General features: G+C 38.3%; 1 protein-coding gene across 1 annotated transcript in view; it reads right to left on the bottom strand.

Annotated features, from left to right (window-relative positions):
• Window positions 1-8,690: 8,690 nt before the first annotated feature.
• The window catches only part of CDV3 (CDV3 homolog), a 10,627-nt gene continuing 2,266 nt past the window's right edge, over window positions 8,691-17,051 (bottom strand). Inside the window, exons 3-6 of the mRNA XM_085311749.1 lie at window positions 15,262-15,360; window positions 13,418-13,554; window positions 12,165-12,324; window positions 8,691-11,017 (exon numbers count right to left, since the gene is read on the bottom strand). Of these exons, the coding sequence (XP_085167875.1) occupies window positions 10,891-11,017; window positions 12,165-12,324; window positions 13,418-13,554; window positions 15,262-15,360 (523 nt within the window). The 3' untranslated portion in view covers window positions 8,691-10,890. The remainder of the gene's footprint in view (window positions 11,018-12,164; window positions 12,325-13,417; window positions 13,555-15,261; window positions 15,361-17,051) is intronic.

Raw genomic sequence — 17,051 nt, 5'->3', positions numbered from 1 at the left:
ACCTTGTGCTCATATCTTGATCTAAGTGGGGAAGACCTATCCCTTTGCTATGGGAGGTGGGGGGAAAGGGGCAAGGAGCCTGAGGCATGTGGGTGTTTTCAGATGAGAAAAACTAAGAATGCAGCTTGCCTTATGTACAGGACAGTACTTGTGCTTCTGCTTCCTCCCTTAATCCTGTGGCTGTTTCGTGTCTAGGGTTACAGTGGCACTGACAAGCAGATGACCTTGAAGGAACTGTCAAGAAGGACAGAGAGAGGGCAATGACTGTAGGGAGCTTGGTTCTCCTTCGGAAACATTGCTGCAGAAACCTGTGGTCCTCCTGGAGCAGTTAGGCGTGGTTAGTGACAAGATCGTCATTGCTGAATTACAAAGCTTACAGAGTCCTACCCTTGCTTTGCTTTGCTTGATCTTAAAAGAAGTGTGATACTTGTTGGTATTAGAGGGTGTCAGGCACTACGTTTTTAACATTTCTAACATAGCAAAAAACAATCGTGTTGCTAATGCCTTAAATCACCTTTTGAAGTGCCATTGAAATACAAATTAATTTCCTATTCTATCTGTAAAACGCTACTTTGCAGTTACATTTTCTCTGTGGCTTAGCAGGTACAAGTGTCTGTGTGACCTTTGTCAGCAGCAGATGCCATGGTAGAAGGGTAGTGCTGCCTTTGTCGTTTTACAGATGAGAAACCCCTGACTAGGCTGGGAGTGTTTAGATAAGCTCTAGGGACAGAGATGGGTCTGAGATGTGCAGTTCCTGCAGCTGTTGTGAATCTGTATGACAGGAGAGAAGTGGAACCGCTAGTGAAGGTGCAACCCATTAGCTGTTCTGCACCAGCTAATGCTGCACAGCTGTGGCCTCAAACCACCCACTGTGAGCACTGCCTCCTGCCCTGTAACAGGTGAGGTGGGCATCAACGAGGACAGAACCGAGGCTGTAACACAGGGCAAGGCCAGCAGTAGGCAGATACAGGGAAGGGAAAAAGGCCTTTGAGAGAGTGCTCCAGTGGGGCAGCAGAGGAGGAGGAAAGCAGCTGTTACCACCAGARATGTAGAGCACAAGGCCAGAGCCAACACACATCATGTTTCACGCTGTTCTTAGAACAACATGCTTACAGCCAACATGCTGCAGCCAGGCACAGTAACTATTGTAGTTGCTCAGCATCGCAGATTAGTGAACGCACCAAGCGAGACAAATGTGGAGGTATAAATTCATTTGCTGCTGTAAGATAAATTTATTTTCTTCACCTTTCTTCACAGGAAACATCACAAAAGTGCTTTACAGTGTTTCATACAGTTACTCTAACAGGGAGAGAAAGGACAACAACTGCACATTTAGAAGTTGTCATACGCAGAAGCYATGATAGGTAAACCAGGGTAAAAAAAAATGCACTGACAAAATATATATATTCATGTTTTGAACTTAAATTATGACTATAAACATATATAATTATATAAATATACAGGTACCATTAGGTTCCTGTGTAAACTGTGGGGACCACACTGGGATTCTCAGAAATAGATCATACTATATATTCCACTTCACTGAAACAGTTTCTGCTGTGCTGAATGGGCTCCTGGCCATGCATTTTCCCACACAGACAGACAACATTGTGCTCTCCTACTGCTGTAAGCATTCCAGTGGCTTTGTCATCACTTCCTCCGTTAACTTTCAGAGTGAGGCATTCCAGTATAGATCACTGAAAGCAAATTCCATTTATAAAGTAGAGAGTATAGAGCATTTACATTATCTCCTCCAGCTCTACCCATCTGGCTGCTTATTGCTCTTCCTTCAGTCATCTCATATTCATTAAAACAATTTCTTATAGGTCAGGCCAATGCTGCTGTCTAAATCATAAGCTTTTGTGTTTGAGCTAACAGGTTACTATGAAGAGTTCTACTACTGAACTGTCATGTACTGTGACCACTGCCACTCCTTCCATTTTGCTGTATTAAGCCCAAGGTGCTCAAAGCCAGTTGGAATCAGACACTCAAGCAGCTTTTGAGGATCTAGGTTTAAATATAGTAAACTACTGTACTTCAGAAATAAAGGGTTATCAATCATATTTATTTGCCAGGCATTTTGGAACAGAAATGAGGCCGTGTGTGTGAAGCTAAATCCCTGACTGAAGAAACACAGTAGTGGCCTGTTCTTGCTCAAAGAACTGTGACCTRCTGGGGAAGGATGGGATGCTGAGCTTGGCAGGATCGGGTCCAGGTACCTGACTGGAGATCCTTGGCATGGTAATAATGCAGCTGAACAAAAGAACAAGGCMATACTAGAGAGTGAAGAAAGGTCAAATACTTCAACTGCACAGCTCGAGTTAGTGACTAGATTTTTGCTGCACTTTGAGCTGCAGAAAATATAAGCGGAGCCAATTATCTAGGAAACACTGTCAGAGTGGCTTGAGGCACCTTTTACCTAATTCCCAGATCAGAGACACAGTGCTYGGTCAGAAAGAAATAGTCTGTGAAGTATTGAGTGGTTAGTAAATATATAGTGGGACAAGGATTTGGACAGGAGCAAAACTTGGCATCAGTGAGCATCTTTTAAGACAAACGGGAAAGGGTAGAAAGTAAGTCCCGCATTCAGACAAATAAATGGTAAAGCTTCTCATTGTATCCCTTCTACCCCCACTTCCGAAATTAATGAATTTTGAAAGGGGAAAAAAAAAAGAAAGAAAAAAAAAACTCTGTTCATATTTGCAAACTTTAAAAATCCCTGGCAGCCACATTAGGATTCTGTTGAAAACAATTTGAAAACAATTAAGTGCTATAGATGGAACAGCTAACAGATAAAATTTGAGTGCAAAATCCAAGGTATAACACTCTCTCAACCACATACCCTTGTTAGTACCAAATCCAGCTAGTCTGCATGATGTGATAGTCCAATATTGAGACAATGCAGCTCTTAAAGGAGGGCTCAAGTCTTTTAGGATGTACAGCCTACTATTTATGACACCTTTGCATTTATAAACACAGCATTATTCATAAATGCAATCAACACTTAAAGGCTTAATCTTATTCACAGATGTAACATCTCTAAAGTATAAGATGAGAATACAAAGAGATGAAACAAACCACAAAAAAGACTAAGCTTGGCCCCAGTGTTGCTGCACCTACCTTCATCCCAAATATTATAATTTTAACGTCTAGTATTACTACAGCTATGCTAGATTAAGTGTGCCTGAGCCTGTTTGCTTTTCTGAGACAGCATAACGCATCTGCTTCATCTCTGCCAGATTCAAAGAGAAAAATAACCCAGAAATTTAAAGCAASTTTGCTATGGGACTTTTTTTTGTGCTTGACTTTTTGATGATTGTTACAGCTCATCTTCCAACAAGATGATCTCAGATTAAGTTTTAATGAAACTGATCTCAAGTGATAGAAATAAAGAGTAACTCCACTGAAACCAGTGAAGTTAGGCTGTAGGAGATCAGATTCATGCACCTTTTACCTGTTTCTCAATGCATTTGTTCTCTTGTATCAGCTTGTTTTTATGGTTTGAATCATTTTGTTACAGTTGTACATACTCTGAAAGAGATACAAAATAAGTGGTTTGTTTATTAAGAGAAAACTTACCACAGCATTTTAACCAACAGGTTTCTGTAGGCAAATTATTTCAAATAMAGCAGGTTATAACTTAGTGACTTTAATGCTACCACAACTGAGCTAGAAATAAAATTCAATACATAACAAAAGAGACAAGAAATAGAATAGAAAAGGTCAAATYAAAGTTAATAGTAGCATGCCATGCTAATCACTGATAAGGATAGTGAATTATATACAAGAAATGAAGATTTGAGTATATAGGATGGCAAAAGCTAATGCCCATAGAAAATTATTAGGTGTGTCAGCACTAGGGAAGATGGCGAWTGCCAGGGTAAGCTAACTAATTGTGTAAACTTGGCAAATCAATGGCAAATGAATGTCAACAGGAAAGAAAACACAAGGCAATGAATACTGGAAAGGCTTTAAACCACTCATACATGCTCTGGTGGATTCTGAATTAGTTGTGATCTTTCAAGGGGACGATCTAGGCATCACCATGGACAGCTTGATGAAGACATCTGTTCAATGTGTAGTTTCAGTCAAGAAAGCGAATAAGATGTTAGGCTGTATTAAAGACAGAACAATACGGGAAAATATTACAGCATGTATTTCTCTTAGGTCTTTAATGAGTATTTGCTGTTTCATCATCAGCTTAAGAAGAGACATATCAGAAAAATATGAGAAAAGCGCTGAGAAACTGGCAGAAGCAGCTCTGCATAGCTAGAAAGATAGTAAGAACAAGGCAATTTATTTCTGAAGGCAGAAAAAAAAAAGAATAGATGCTACATATCTTAAAAGTACTTTATGACCCTTTCTTCATCCAACCAAGAACAGGACATTCCTCAAGGTCATTTTAAGCCAACTGCTGMTCTGCTGACATCATTGCTGCATGAAAAATACCACTCATCACCATACGTAGGTTAAATGTCCTCTATATTATTCTTTAATGCTTGCCATTCAGCTAATTAAATATTTCCTATAAAGCAACTGCAATAGTTTRTTGAACAGTAATTAATTCTGACAGAGAATTGTCGCGATTGATACATCTTCACCACCACCTCAGAGGTGCTGCAATGATGAAGTATCTGGAAGAGAAAATAGCTGCCAGGCCTCATCACTCTTCCCRTCCAGTATCCACCACGGCTCCAGTTTGTCTCCAGCAAGCCCTCACGTTCTCTACCTCTATTTAGAGGCCTGCTACAAAATCTGAGGGATGAACCTTGAAATTAAGAGCAATAACAAACAACGGCATATTCATAAAAATCGTTTGTGTTCCTCCAGCTGCAGTTAACATAAAGAGCAGCAGATACTAGTAAATAGTGTGACCAGCTCTCTGCATTATTATTCCTTCCTACCCATCCCTCTGCTTATTGCCCTCAGCTTTATCTTCTGAGCATTCCCCTTCGTTATCCTAATGTTCCACAGAAACCTCTCCAAATACARCTATTTCCCTTTGTCTCGTTTTCTTCATCTTCTTCCTCCACAGCTTGTCTTAAAAAACAGATTTAGAAAATTTTCAAGTTCAGACTTGAAATTGACCCCAATACTTCCACTGTACCTGGATGCTACTTCAACTTAAATGAGGATAAACAGTAAAACGAGTGCATATTTACACGTGGAGAGGGGAAGAAACCTACATTCCTCCTACAAGCGACCACTTGGTCTCCTGACATTAAGTAGATGAAATCATGATTGTTATTCACGAGTGGACTTCACTAGTCCACAGAACCTGAACAAACTTTAAGACAGCCACATTGAAAGAGATGGCTACTAACTGTGAGCAGAATTTTATTTCAGTCACGGAGTTTACAAAATAGAGCAATATTGATCTTAATGTATTTCCACATAAAAACAAAAAACCTCATATACCATTCCGGTTGCACAGTTGATCACAAAAAGAGGAAACGCCAGATGAAATTCTCGGCCTGAATTTTGCCCTTGCCCATACAGTTTAATTATGTAGTACTTAAACAGAACGCATATTACATTCTGCAGAAATAAGCTTTCCCCAAAGTAATATTAAAATATCAAAACCTTTTTATAAAGGTTTACAGTTTGTCCTTCTACAGCCCCAGCCCCAGCACTTGGCAAAGAACAGCTTTAACCTCACAACAACCCTGTGAGGTAGGGTGTGGTTTTTTTGTTTGTTTTGTTTTGTTTTTAACTATATTTTTTTAACAGCTGGGGAAACTGAGGCAAAGTGAAACAGTTACTTGAAGTTAACATAGAAGTTCAGTGGAAAAAGCAAGGCAAAATCCCACTCTCTTGGTCCTATGCTCTTGCTACAGAGCATACATCCTTCTTTTCACTGCACATCATTTTAGACGATASTTTTCGTAACAGTTTCCACTACACTGCTTTTTCCTCATGATTTATTAATACTGTGGTATATTTATATTCTAAGCAGCGCATTGAACTTCAGTAATCTTGCTATATAACATATTCTAAGCAACTGAACATAAAATCAAGATGTATGTACCATCAGTAGATACTTCACAAAAAAGGAAACTTACCCAAAGCAATTTAAATCAGTGTCTCTGTTTTTGTCATATAGAAGTAAAAAGAGCTCTTATATAATAATAATAAAAAAAAATACTTCATAATGAGATTGTCTGTTTTTATCATTTGTCCTTTCTTGGTTCTCTCTTTGGGGAATTGGTTAGACAGCTGTGTACCAATAAGACATTCTACCCTCTCTCTGGACACATTTCCCCCCCCCTTAAAAAAGGAAGGAAAAACCCAGTAAGATGCTTTCCCCAGCTAGTGAACTTCAAATAATTTTGCTGGTTAAATTCAGATGGACCTGTCACTTCTGGGTACAGTACTTCTCTGTAGTACTTTTCCCCCCTCCAAACTTCCACTCCCCTGCCTACCTCAAATTGTACATTCAACACTATTATTTGGCAAAAGGCCTTGCTGCTCCCTCCCTCTTATCTTCCCAGTGTTTTACCTGCATATTTGCCATTTCTCTTTTCTCTCTTTCTCTCTCTCTCTTTTTTTTTAATGCAACACACAATCATTACTGCTTCTCCAAACCAGGATTAACTTCCTCTGTGTTCTTCTCTGCTGTCGTTTCTTTTTCCATCTCCTAGACCTTTTAAGTTCTCACATCACACTTTCATCCAGGCAAGCTGATTTTTAAACTTGTCCTGAAGGACTGATCACCAAATGTGTTAAGGCCTCTTCCTTATATGCACCTAATTTAGATATCTGAAGTTTAAGTAAGAACATTTCTTAACCTCCTGAACAAAGCATGTATTTACAATTAAAACYGTTCTGTGAAATTAGAAAGCTGAAGAACAGGAAGGGGCAGTTTAGAAACCCCTGTCAGACAGCAAAACCTGGATCAGGGCTATCGATAAGGATTTGTTTAGTAGTAAGGATTTTTCAGTTAAAGTTGAGTTTCTTGGGCCTCTAAGCAAAGTAATTATGTGAAAAATGAGGTACTAATTTCTCTGACTAACTCAATATTAGAAAGAGTAATGTAACTACCTACAGAATATAAACAAACAACTTCATATCACATGAAACCATTCTGTRGCATTTGAAAGAAAGCCACTAGAAAGTTTAAAATTACTCAGCCAGGATAGGGGAAAAAAAAAAACGCAWACGCTCAGATAAGCAAATTCCAGGATGTGTAGTCCTATTAATTTTATACTGTGTTTCTGTAATGTAAATGTCAAAGAAGTCTCAGCTATGCTGTGGTGAAAGAACTTCCAGAAACAAACAGATGCAGTCCAACACCCACCCCCCCCCCCCAAAAAAAAAAAAAGATCCTATGATGACAGAAGTCTAAAACAAATTCAATTTATTCTTAAGTTTTGTGAAGACAGTTACCTTGAACGGTTGACACTATTAGTAAAGCCAGCTACAAAGAAAAAATAAAGTTAGAAAAACTGAAGCAGCATGAGAGGGTCACTTAGTTGTCAATTCCTCTTCACTGGCAGATGAGATTAAACATGATAAAACTGAAGCAATAATAATAAAACGACCTTAAGGCTCTCCTGGATTTATCATTAACTCTAGTCATCATAGCTGCCAGATGCCTACAGTCAGCATTCTGAAAGTCCAATTTTGTAACAATTGCCTCATTTTTGGCATTTTAACATTCCTTAAATACAGACTATACGATCAAGAACACACATTCAAATTGTTCCTTTCCAGTAAGCTCTGGGCAYTTAGCTGCTCTACTACAGCTTCATAATTTTATACTTGCATCTGAGGCCAAAGAAAATAATACTGAACCTTTAAACCAAAAATTAATAACTAAGTCACCATAAAAGTATGTTACAGGATAGGAATTTACCTGACATGGCACAGAATTATGTTTTATGGACTGGGATCAAGAATCTCACCTCTACAGTTGCCAATCTTTCATTTATAGAATGAGGCTTCAATGAGCATTTTAAGAGGAATGGAATGGGCATTCTTAGCATGCCTCAAATGAATGTAACAACTACCCAGATAAAGTTGGACTTGAGAGTTTCAAAAGTATACTGAGCTTCCAAAAACTACTTATTTTCAAAATATCAGGCATGTAGAACATTCAATTGCCACAAGGAAGATACTGRTAACTGGTATTTTGATAGTTGCTGGCACCAGTATTTAATTCAAAAACACTCTAAAAGAGTGTCTAACTTCCCTGTGAAAACATTCTGTACTATGCAAAGCTGCTGCACTTCAGGGTTTTTTTTTTTCCCCCTTTATGCTTCCAAAAAGGAACTGGAATGATATATGTAAGCAAAGTGTCCCACAACCTCTAGTTATCAGTAGCAGACAGACTCTTGTAAAGCTAATGAACAGCAGCAACCTTCCAGAGTTTTTCATCCTGTAACTCAGCAGAGCTATCCTAAGTGAAAAGCAAATCAAGACTTCATTCATATTCAAAACAGTCAGACTCAGAACAGTCTTATACAGTTGCAGTGGTAAGAAAACATGCTGACAAGTAATAAACTACATGTCTTTGTATAAAAGTATCATTAATATGCACTGCCATAAGCTGTTAAACATAGCTCACCTGACCATAAGGCTGACTACCCACTCCACAATCTTCCCCTAAGAAATCCAAATAGTCTGCATTTGCTCAGCTGTTGCACGGTCATAAACTAGAACTAAAGGTAAAGATTCATTAGACTCCAGGATCCATGTATATTTCCATTTTATTTGATTTGCAACTGTTTACAGGGTTTTCTTGAACTGCCAGAAGTCATGCCCAAAAACTCAAATAAAGAAGGTACAATGGACAGTCTCATCTACCCTTCATACAGTAGATAAAAACTTGATTCRTGTGCATTGACAATCTCAATCTCTTTAAATGTCACAAAAAGTGTTTTAAGATTTCACATTTYTACTACATCACCAAGTGACGTGTCCATTTACCATGAATTCCACAGAAGTCTTTACTGACAAACCAACAGTTTTGCTGGCAACAATGTGTTTTCAAGGAAGATACATGGCTCAGAGTCCAACACTATTGGTATCAGTCTTTCAGTGGGATTTTGTTTCCAAAAGAAGTCTCTGACTTTAAGAATAGTCTCTTGAGCCCTCTATTTAATAGCAGCTTCTAGCAGAAGTTTTAAAGACAGTTAATTCTGCAAGGGCAAGGCCAATTTTAGTCTGTGCACAAAGAACCAGGTGAAACCCCAGGCCCACTGAGGTCAACAAAATTCCATTGCCCTCAAAGAAGTGTATGTAAAGCAAGTCAGCAGTTAGTCACCAGGAACCCAAGTATGTAATTCCCGCACTATCCTCATCTTCTACAGATACACAGTACTCCCACACAAGTAAGCAAGTTTTGTTTTGTTCCCTTGTTTTTCTTGCCATTGGCAACTCTTATAGATCTCAACTCTCTTTTTTGGCATCTATTCTGAGAAATCTCAGCACTGGAGCATGCCACTTCATTTTGCTTCTGGTGTAGGAGTTGAGAGAAGAGAAAAATAGTTACAGCAGGACACTTTYGGTACTTGTCAGATTTTGTTCACCGAATCAAAGCTATGGGCAACATCCTATACTCTTAGTATGTAAGTGCCATTTTGCCTACTTCCACTAAATTAAGTCAGAGATGAGAAGAACTTAAAAAAGTCACCGCCTTTCATTATTACTAATATTCCTGACTTTGAAAAAAATCAAAAAAACAAAAAACCCACCATTTAGGAGTTTTAGAGGATTTCTGCCTCGGCCTGCATGCTTCACAGAAGTAGCCAAACAAATAAGGCTTACCAAGCTTTAGTTATCCTTCTGTATACAAAGTCATTTTGGTCGTAAAGTAACCACTGTCCTTTAAACAAATATGTATTTTTAACAGGTAAGTTTTATCTAGTATTGCTACTGCCATGTATCTTGCATTTTAAAAAAGGTAAGCTCTGAACAGTATAGTCGGAGTCTGCATATCTGTGTCAAATCAAAGCTCTATATATCTTAGTGCTTTAGGGTAAGAAGGATCAACCTCAGGACAAAAGAAAAAAAAAGAAAAAAAAAGAACCTTATTTCACTGTAACATCTCACATTGTTATTTAAATATGCTGCAATTTGATACCAGGAACAAGGAAAGCATTTTTGTGGGGAAAGAGAAAAATGTTTAAACATACAACTGTGAAAATGGCTAATTCAAACAGACCATTCAAACTCATCATTCCTCAAATCTGATTCTGAATGAGCTTTAATTAGTTTTGCAGTTACCTCAGTACAGCTATCTAAAAAGGTAAACAAACTACAGCTCTGTGTTATGCTTGGATAGTATGAGTGGTAAGGTATGCTCCAGAAGTCTCTAGTAGGCTATGGCTACACATAACAGGATTCCTCAGAATGGGAATAGAATAGGTTTCCTCTCATTAAGGTCACTTAAATCTTTGCTATAACAAATTGGAACCAAATGGCTGACTTCTGCAGGATTTCTGACAGGAATCCAGTAGAGCTGGTTTCAAGTTTCAGATGGCCACTAAAACAGCTGTAACCTTCTCTTCCAGAAGTTGTGATCCACATGGTGTCCACAATGAGTGCAGCAAGTCTGAGGTAGTCAACCTTTACGAAGGCTCAGTATCTGAACATAAAAAGATTTTGAAATGACCACTGGCTGTAGGTATCTTTGAGCAATTAAAGAACACTGATGACTCTTGTTCAATCATTTACATTAATTTGCCCCATATCCAATGGAGAAGTTGTAACATATTATGCTTCAGAGTGCAGGAGAACCAATCACTTACTTCAAAGTAGTCTGCACTTGCTGCAGTAGATCCAGCAGAAATAAGGTGGCATGTTCATCATAGCCGTTAGCTGTAGTTTAGTTACCTTAGCAGAAGTGTTACCAAAAAAGCATTCCTTAATTGTAATGTGTATGCAGCTCTACTGATCCCCAAGCACAGCATACTGGTTGTCTAGCTGAAGTTTAAGTGCCTGGTTTTTTGAGACCTCATCCCTACCTCTAGTTTTGTGTTTTACTACTTCAAAGCTCTTCTCCATTTCTTTATCCCTAAGGGAAAATAAATGTAATCAGTAAATATCTTATCACTAGCTTGTGACTTGTGAATTTCTAATAGATTTCCACCCCATCCCAACAAAAACATTTTTACTACAAACACAGAACATGAAGGTCTAGAGTTTTAACAGGACAGCCAAATATTCCCAAGCAAATCTTGTAAAAACCATTCGCCACAATCAAGCTCATCTTCCTGTACAATTCAGATTATATTCTAAATTTCAATATTAACATTCTCAAAATAGGTGTTAGAAAAGTCTATTCACTTTGTAGAAWGCTGACCAGTAATCAGAAGAATATATGTAACTGAGTGTACCACACTTAATGTGCTATGTCAGAACAGCATTCAGAGATTTTCATCCTAGCCCAATATACATCATTCAAGCCCTAAAGGATCAATGACAGCATGTCTCATTTACCAGAGAGACAGAACTAGACCAGCAATAGAAAGAAAAAATCCAAAGCTTCTGCTAGGCTGTGTCAGTCAATAACACACTGAGAAATCAAAAAAGACAAGTGATTTAGGTATTAGCCTAGCTATCCCTTCTGCAGGGAATGAGACCATGGGGAAAAAAAAAAAAAAAATCAAGACTCTCAGGCAGTGAGAGATTAAAGTCTTGAACACAACAAAATACAACAGGTTTCAGTAAAAYTGGAGGACTCATCTTTCCAACCCAGGGCTCAAATAGCAAGTTTTTGAACTTATGTTTGTATTAAATCACATTCTTCCACTTAAGCCACCTTCACATTTCTAATGAGAAGGCAGCATACTCAAATATTCTGTTCATTTCTACTGATGGGTAAACAGCACAGAGACTCACCATAGCTGGTGTCTCAGCACTTTATCAAGAGCAGAAACACTCCAGATCAGGAAAAATCCTTCAGTAAGTCAATTAGATGGATAACATAACTGTCACTCTTGTCTGGCTATCTCACTGGGTTATTTCCCACAAAACTGCTTTCAAGCCCTCCAGAGCTGGAAAACACAGTTAAGACCTCTCCCATCTCTTTGCCAGATAGAGAACAATTTCTCTCAGCTAYTCCTTTCCTATGGAGAAAGCTACTGGCTTAATCACTATAAAACAAGAACTCAGAAAACACAGTTAAAATATCTGTTAGGGGATTAATAAAATGTACTTACTTTCTACTGTCTACAAGCTTGGCAGTGGATTGCAGTGATGGAAACTGCGTATCACTATAGATTTCTGGTGGTCCTTGCTGTGCTCTCCGTGGCCTGCCCTCTCTGGCACCAGGCGGCCTGTATACACCACCGGTTTGCACTGGTTCTGGGGCTTCCGTAACTATTTATAAGAATGAATTTTAGACAAGTAACTAAGTTTGCATTCAGTCCCCAAAAGGCAYAGATCAAGAAAAAGATAAAAATATTAGGACTAGTATGTTTTTGCACCTTCTAATACTCTGGAGGCAAACATATTAAACAAGTCCAGAAGTCAGGTGTCATATAATTTAAAACCTGCTTATTAGTCAAATTAAAGTGTGGCTTGATTGTAGTGCCTCACGTAATTCAGAGCATTAGAACCACTGAACAAAACTTCCTACATCTTGTTTGCAATTTATTAATAGCTTGCCTTCAAATTTGAAGTTCTAACATGTAATTTTGTATTTGTCAAAYCTCATTTCCAGCACCTCCACAGATGTAGAAGAGAATACTCAAGTAGTTCATACTTAACGCAATAATCTACARTGAAGTAACACTGATTAATGAAAAAATAATGTACTTATTAACTTTGCATGAGGACTTCATTTGTAAAAACAAGAGACAGAAAACATAGTAGCTCCCTTTTCAATGAACTGCTCAACAGAAGGAAGTTGTCTGAACTCAGACCATTGCTACCTAAATAGTTTATCTCCACTAATATTATGAAATCGTATTTAACCAAACCTGAAGCTCTGTCCCTGTTAAGAAAAGCCTCTTTTTGCAATACCATATTTCCTGTAACCCACAATCGACTTGAAAAGAGAAAAAAAAAAGTACCAATTATTGAATCCTGCTTAGCAAACACCATATTAGACATCAGACAGTGACTGAACTCCAGCTTACTGTCAAAGCAGTTTTTGTAACAACAGAAACATTTCAACAGATTCTTTGCAGATAGCAAAGTATACGGATCTCATTCAAAGAAGGGATTATTTTTTCTACTTTTGAAGGCTAAAAAAAATCCCCCAAACCCCTCATGTATGCTCATCTGACAGCACTATCAATTCAGTTCCTCAGATCTCTTCAAAAGAAGAATTTCTTATTTGCTTCTAAGTATGCAAAGCAAGCCATTGTATCTCATGAGGTGTCAGGACAGGATAGTTGCCTCCGAATAACTGAAATTCAACCAGATACAAATCTTCTGACTAAAGAAACCCCTCCCAATTTAAATTTACCAATTGTTTCAACAACAGGTGCTGGTGCAGGAGCTGACTTGTTCCAAGGACCAGATGATTTGTCCACACCACCTCCAGCTTCCTCCCAGTTGTCACCTGGTTCTTCTCTTTTTTCACTTTCATCATCTTCTTTTTCACTATGAAAGAGAAATGGTAAGCAACACTTTACAAACAGAGSTCAAAAACTTGCCAGAGATTACACAGTCACCAAGAAGAGACTTCATAGCTACTGCACAGAAAATGTTAGATTTAATCAGACTATCTTATTCCTGTAATCACCATACTACCGCTTCCCTCAAAACAATTTTGTCACAGTGCTACATAATTTAGTGAATAAAATGAAAAATGAGGGGAAAAAAAGGTCAAGTTCAAATTATACTAAGCAGCCAAGTAAATTATTATTTTGAACTTAGAAGTTTTTTAGTACTAGCACAATCACATATTATGAAAGTGTGCTAAGATAAGCAGAGAAAGCAGTAAAGGACTACGCTTTCTTCTTGCACAATTTGCAGCAGTCAAGAGGAAGAAATTGTAAAAAAAAGTAGCAACAGAAAGCATATTCTAAGTCCCTTTTCCTTGTTTCCACTGCTACCTGAAAAAACTTTTACCAATATGCAAATATGACCTACTGAGATTTATTCATTTATTTTTTGAACAGTCATCCAAGATTAGAGAGAAAAGTATCATACACTTTTTAAAGATAAAATAGTCTAAATAGAAGATACTGTCAAGCTTTTGCTTAGGAGTCATCAAAGCTTTTCCTTCACTCCTAATAAAAATAGTCACACGCTCAAAAATAATTAGCCAGTGACAGCTAACCTAGAAAGCTATGTGGTATACTAGGATATACACAGAGGATCAGGATGTACAGGACAGTCTAGTTAAAAAACTCAAAACATTCATCAGAARAGCAGCAGCATGTCTGAATACAGAAGATCATACAACACCAAATCCTACTAATCAAGAATGGTAAGCTTTTTGGAAAAGTAATAATTGGAACAGTCTTATCAAAAAACTCCCTGTCATTTCTGAAAACTAAATGGCCTTCGGTAACAACAGCCTTTGATAGTGTAAAAACAATCATATGAAGCTGGATTAGGGGCACAAACACATCGTTACCCTATTTTAAAGTACAATCATAAGCAGATGTCTACARAACAACAAGAACAGAGAAAACATATAATCTTCCCCCCCTCCCCTTTGTGCTCTCAGTGTCCAGCTATTTTCAGCAAAGAGACTTCCTGAGGCAGGCATGTCTTTCYAACTGTTACGCTACTCTGGAAAAAACTCATAAATGCAGTCCTAAGGGTTCTTGTCAAAGGACACTAGTTTTACCAACTATACTTTCACACTCCTGAAATAAAAATGCAACTATTCAGGCACTTACTCCCCCAACTGAGATGCTGAGTAGATTGAATCACGTCTCCTTAAAGCAATCCAGTGATTTGGAAGGCATTACCACCCTGCACTTTTCTCATAGGCAAATTTCCAATTTCCTATCTTTATGATCAGAAGTGTGAAGCATTTGTAAAAGAGTGGTAAATGCCCCTCTGCTCTCCCCCCAAAATACACACATGCACAAACACACACACACACATAAAATGCATGTGTGTGAGCACAAGAGCACACAAGTGAGCAAAAATACCAACATGAGAGATTTGGGAAATAAGAACATCTGCAGACAACTGTCAAACTTCAGTTACCTTGCAGCAAACAGTTCTATATTGGCAGAAACATACAAACTTCTATTTAGTTGGACACCATGGAGGTAGATCTCCAAGAAAGAAACTACTTTTAGAATTAATGACTGTTATTCTGGGAAGTAAAACAAACAAAAATAGTACCTTATTTGCATGGACTGAACTCTAAGACCACTATAATCAATTTCCTCCTTCTGCTCAAACTCTTTCCAATCATCCTCTTCCTGTAAGAAAAGAAAAAAACTGTATTATAACTTGTTCCCATCTTTACACCAAAAGCACAATGGAGGACAGAGCAAAGGTAATAAATACAAAGAGAAAAGCCGCAGTTCAAAAGCAAATTGGTTTTTGTGCACTATTGCCAACAGGGACAAGCTTATCCCTCCCTTAACTTACTGTATTCCATATACAATGTACTTGTGAGCTAATTTTAACCCTCTGAACAGCTAAAAAATGCCTCAGGAAAAAAAGAAAAAAAATCACTCAAGTGAAAGAAAAACAAATGAACTCAGGAATACGCCAGAGAAAAGTTGAGAGAAATCAGAGAGTAGAGAACAGGATCATGCAGTCAAGAGTAAGGAAATAAGGTCTCACTGACAGTGAATGTTTATGACAGCTTGGATGCACACGGAAGCTTTAGCTTTACTTTCTCAGTCACCTACTTCCTRTGAGCCAAACAGTAAGGAATATTCCAATATATAAGAGCAGCTTGCAGTGGATTTATGACAAAGATTAATATTTTTACATTTGACTTTTTCAAGTTCACAATATTTATAGCCTTATGTTTTTAAATAGTGATTTTATGAAAGACAYGTTCTAATAAAAAAGTTAGTTTCACAAATACAGCAAACTCAGTGTACAAAACCAGTAGAAAACTAGTCTTTGGAGAGTGTTCCTGCAAGTCTTAAAACTGAGTTTGATAAAATGTTTGGGGAAAGAGGGACCCACCCAACTGGAGCCAGTTTTGTCCTACTGCTTAATCAGCAGTAGATCCAAGGGTTATTAAAGTAGGCCAAAAATGGGCCAGAACAGATTAGTMCTCTTATGCTTCTAGGCCCAGCTTTAAGATACACACAACCCAATTAATAGTCTACATATTTCCTACACTCTACACAAAGTGCAGTTCTCCTACTTGGAACATGAGGACCCTAAGGCCTGCTAATGGTATGATCTCCTTCCTGCTCAACAGATGGGGAAACAACTTCTTTTAAGAAAACTGTCCTAGGACAACATTATCCTACGCATCCTACATTACCAGCTTCAAGCAAGAGAACTTTTACTATGACCTGCTTTAGAGTAACCATGTAAGTGGAAAGTGCATGGTATCGATCTGGTTGCTGAAGACTAAGTCTTTTGCAAAGAATGGAACTCTACAGCTCTAAAATGTTTTTAATGTCTTGCACCACCTCCTCTAAGGCAACACTATATTTTCCAAACCAAAATACCMTCCATGTTTATGATCTTTATTTCTAACTTTTGTACAAGTTTCAGTAAAACGAGATATTATAAGAAAATGAGAAAAAAAGTCACTGAAATTTTATTACCGACTTTGATYGCTTTAGAAAGCTACTGTAGGTATCAAGCTCCCCGAGTCAAACGATGWTAGGAAACATAACAGTATTTCTCAAAACTCGTTCTGAAATACACGCTACGGCCAATTGTCAGGCATCAGCTGAGCTACCAGCTCTGAAGCTTCCCTTGCAGTCTAACYGTTTCGCTGTGACACGGCACAAAAAACCTACTGGCAGTAAAACCCTTCTTGGCAGGGGGAGGAAGGGAGGAAAAAAAAAAAAACGAAAAGAAGAAGAGGCTGGGCACCCTTCGTCTGCGGATCCAGAGGGGTTTTTATSGCTAAGGCCCCGCCGTCACAGGGCCGGGCGGCTCGGGGCTGGCACCTGGCGCCGGCACCGCAAAGCAGCGCGGGCTGCGGGCCG

The sequence above is a fragment of the Rhea americana genome, unplaced genomic scaffold, assembly GCF_003343005.1.
Source record: "Rhea americana isolate MKP2758 unplaced genomic scaffold, rheAme1 scaffold_35, whole genome shotgun sequence".
Taxonomy (NCBI): Eukaryota; Metazoa; Chordata; class Aves; order Rheiformes; family Rheidae; genus Rhea; species Rhea americana.
Note: the sequence above shows the minus strand (reverse complement) of the source record. Positions and strands in the feature narration are given on the sequence as shown.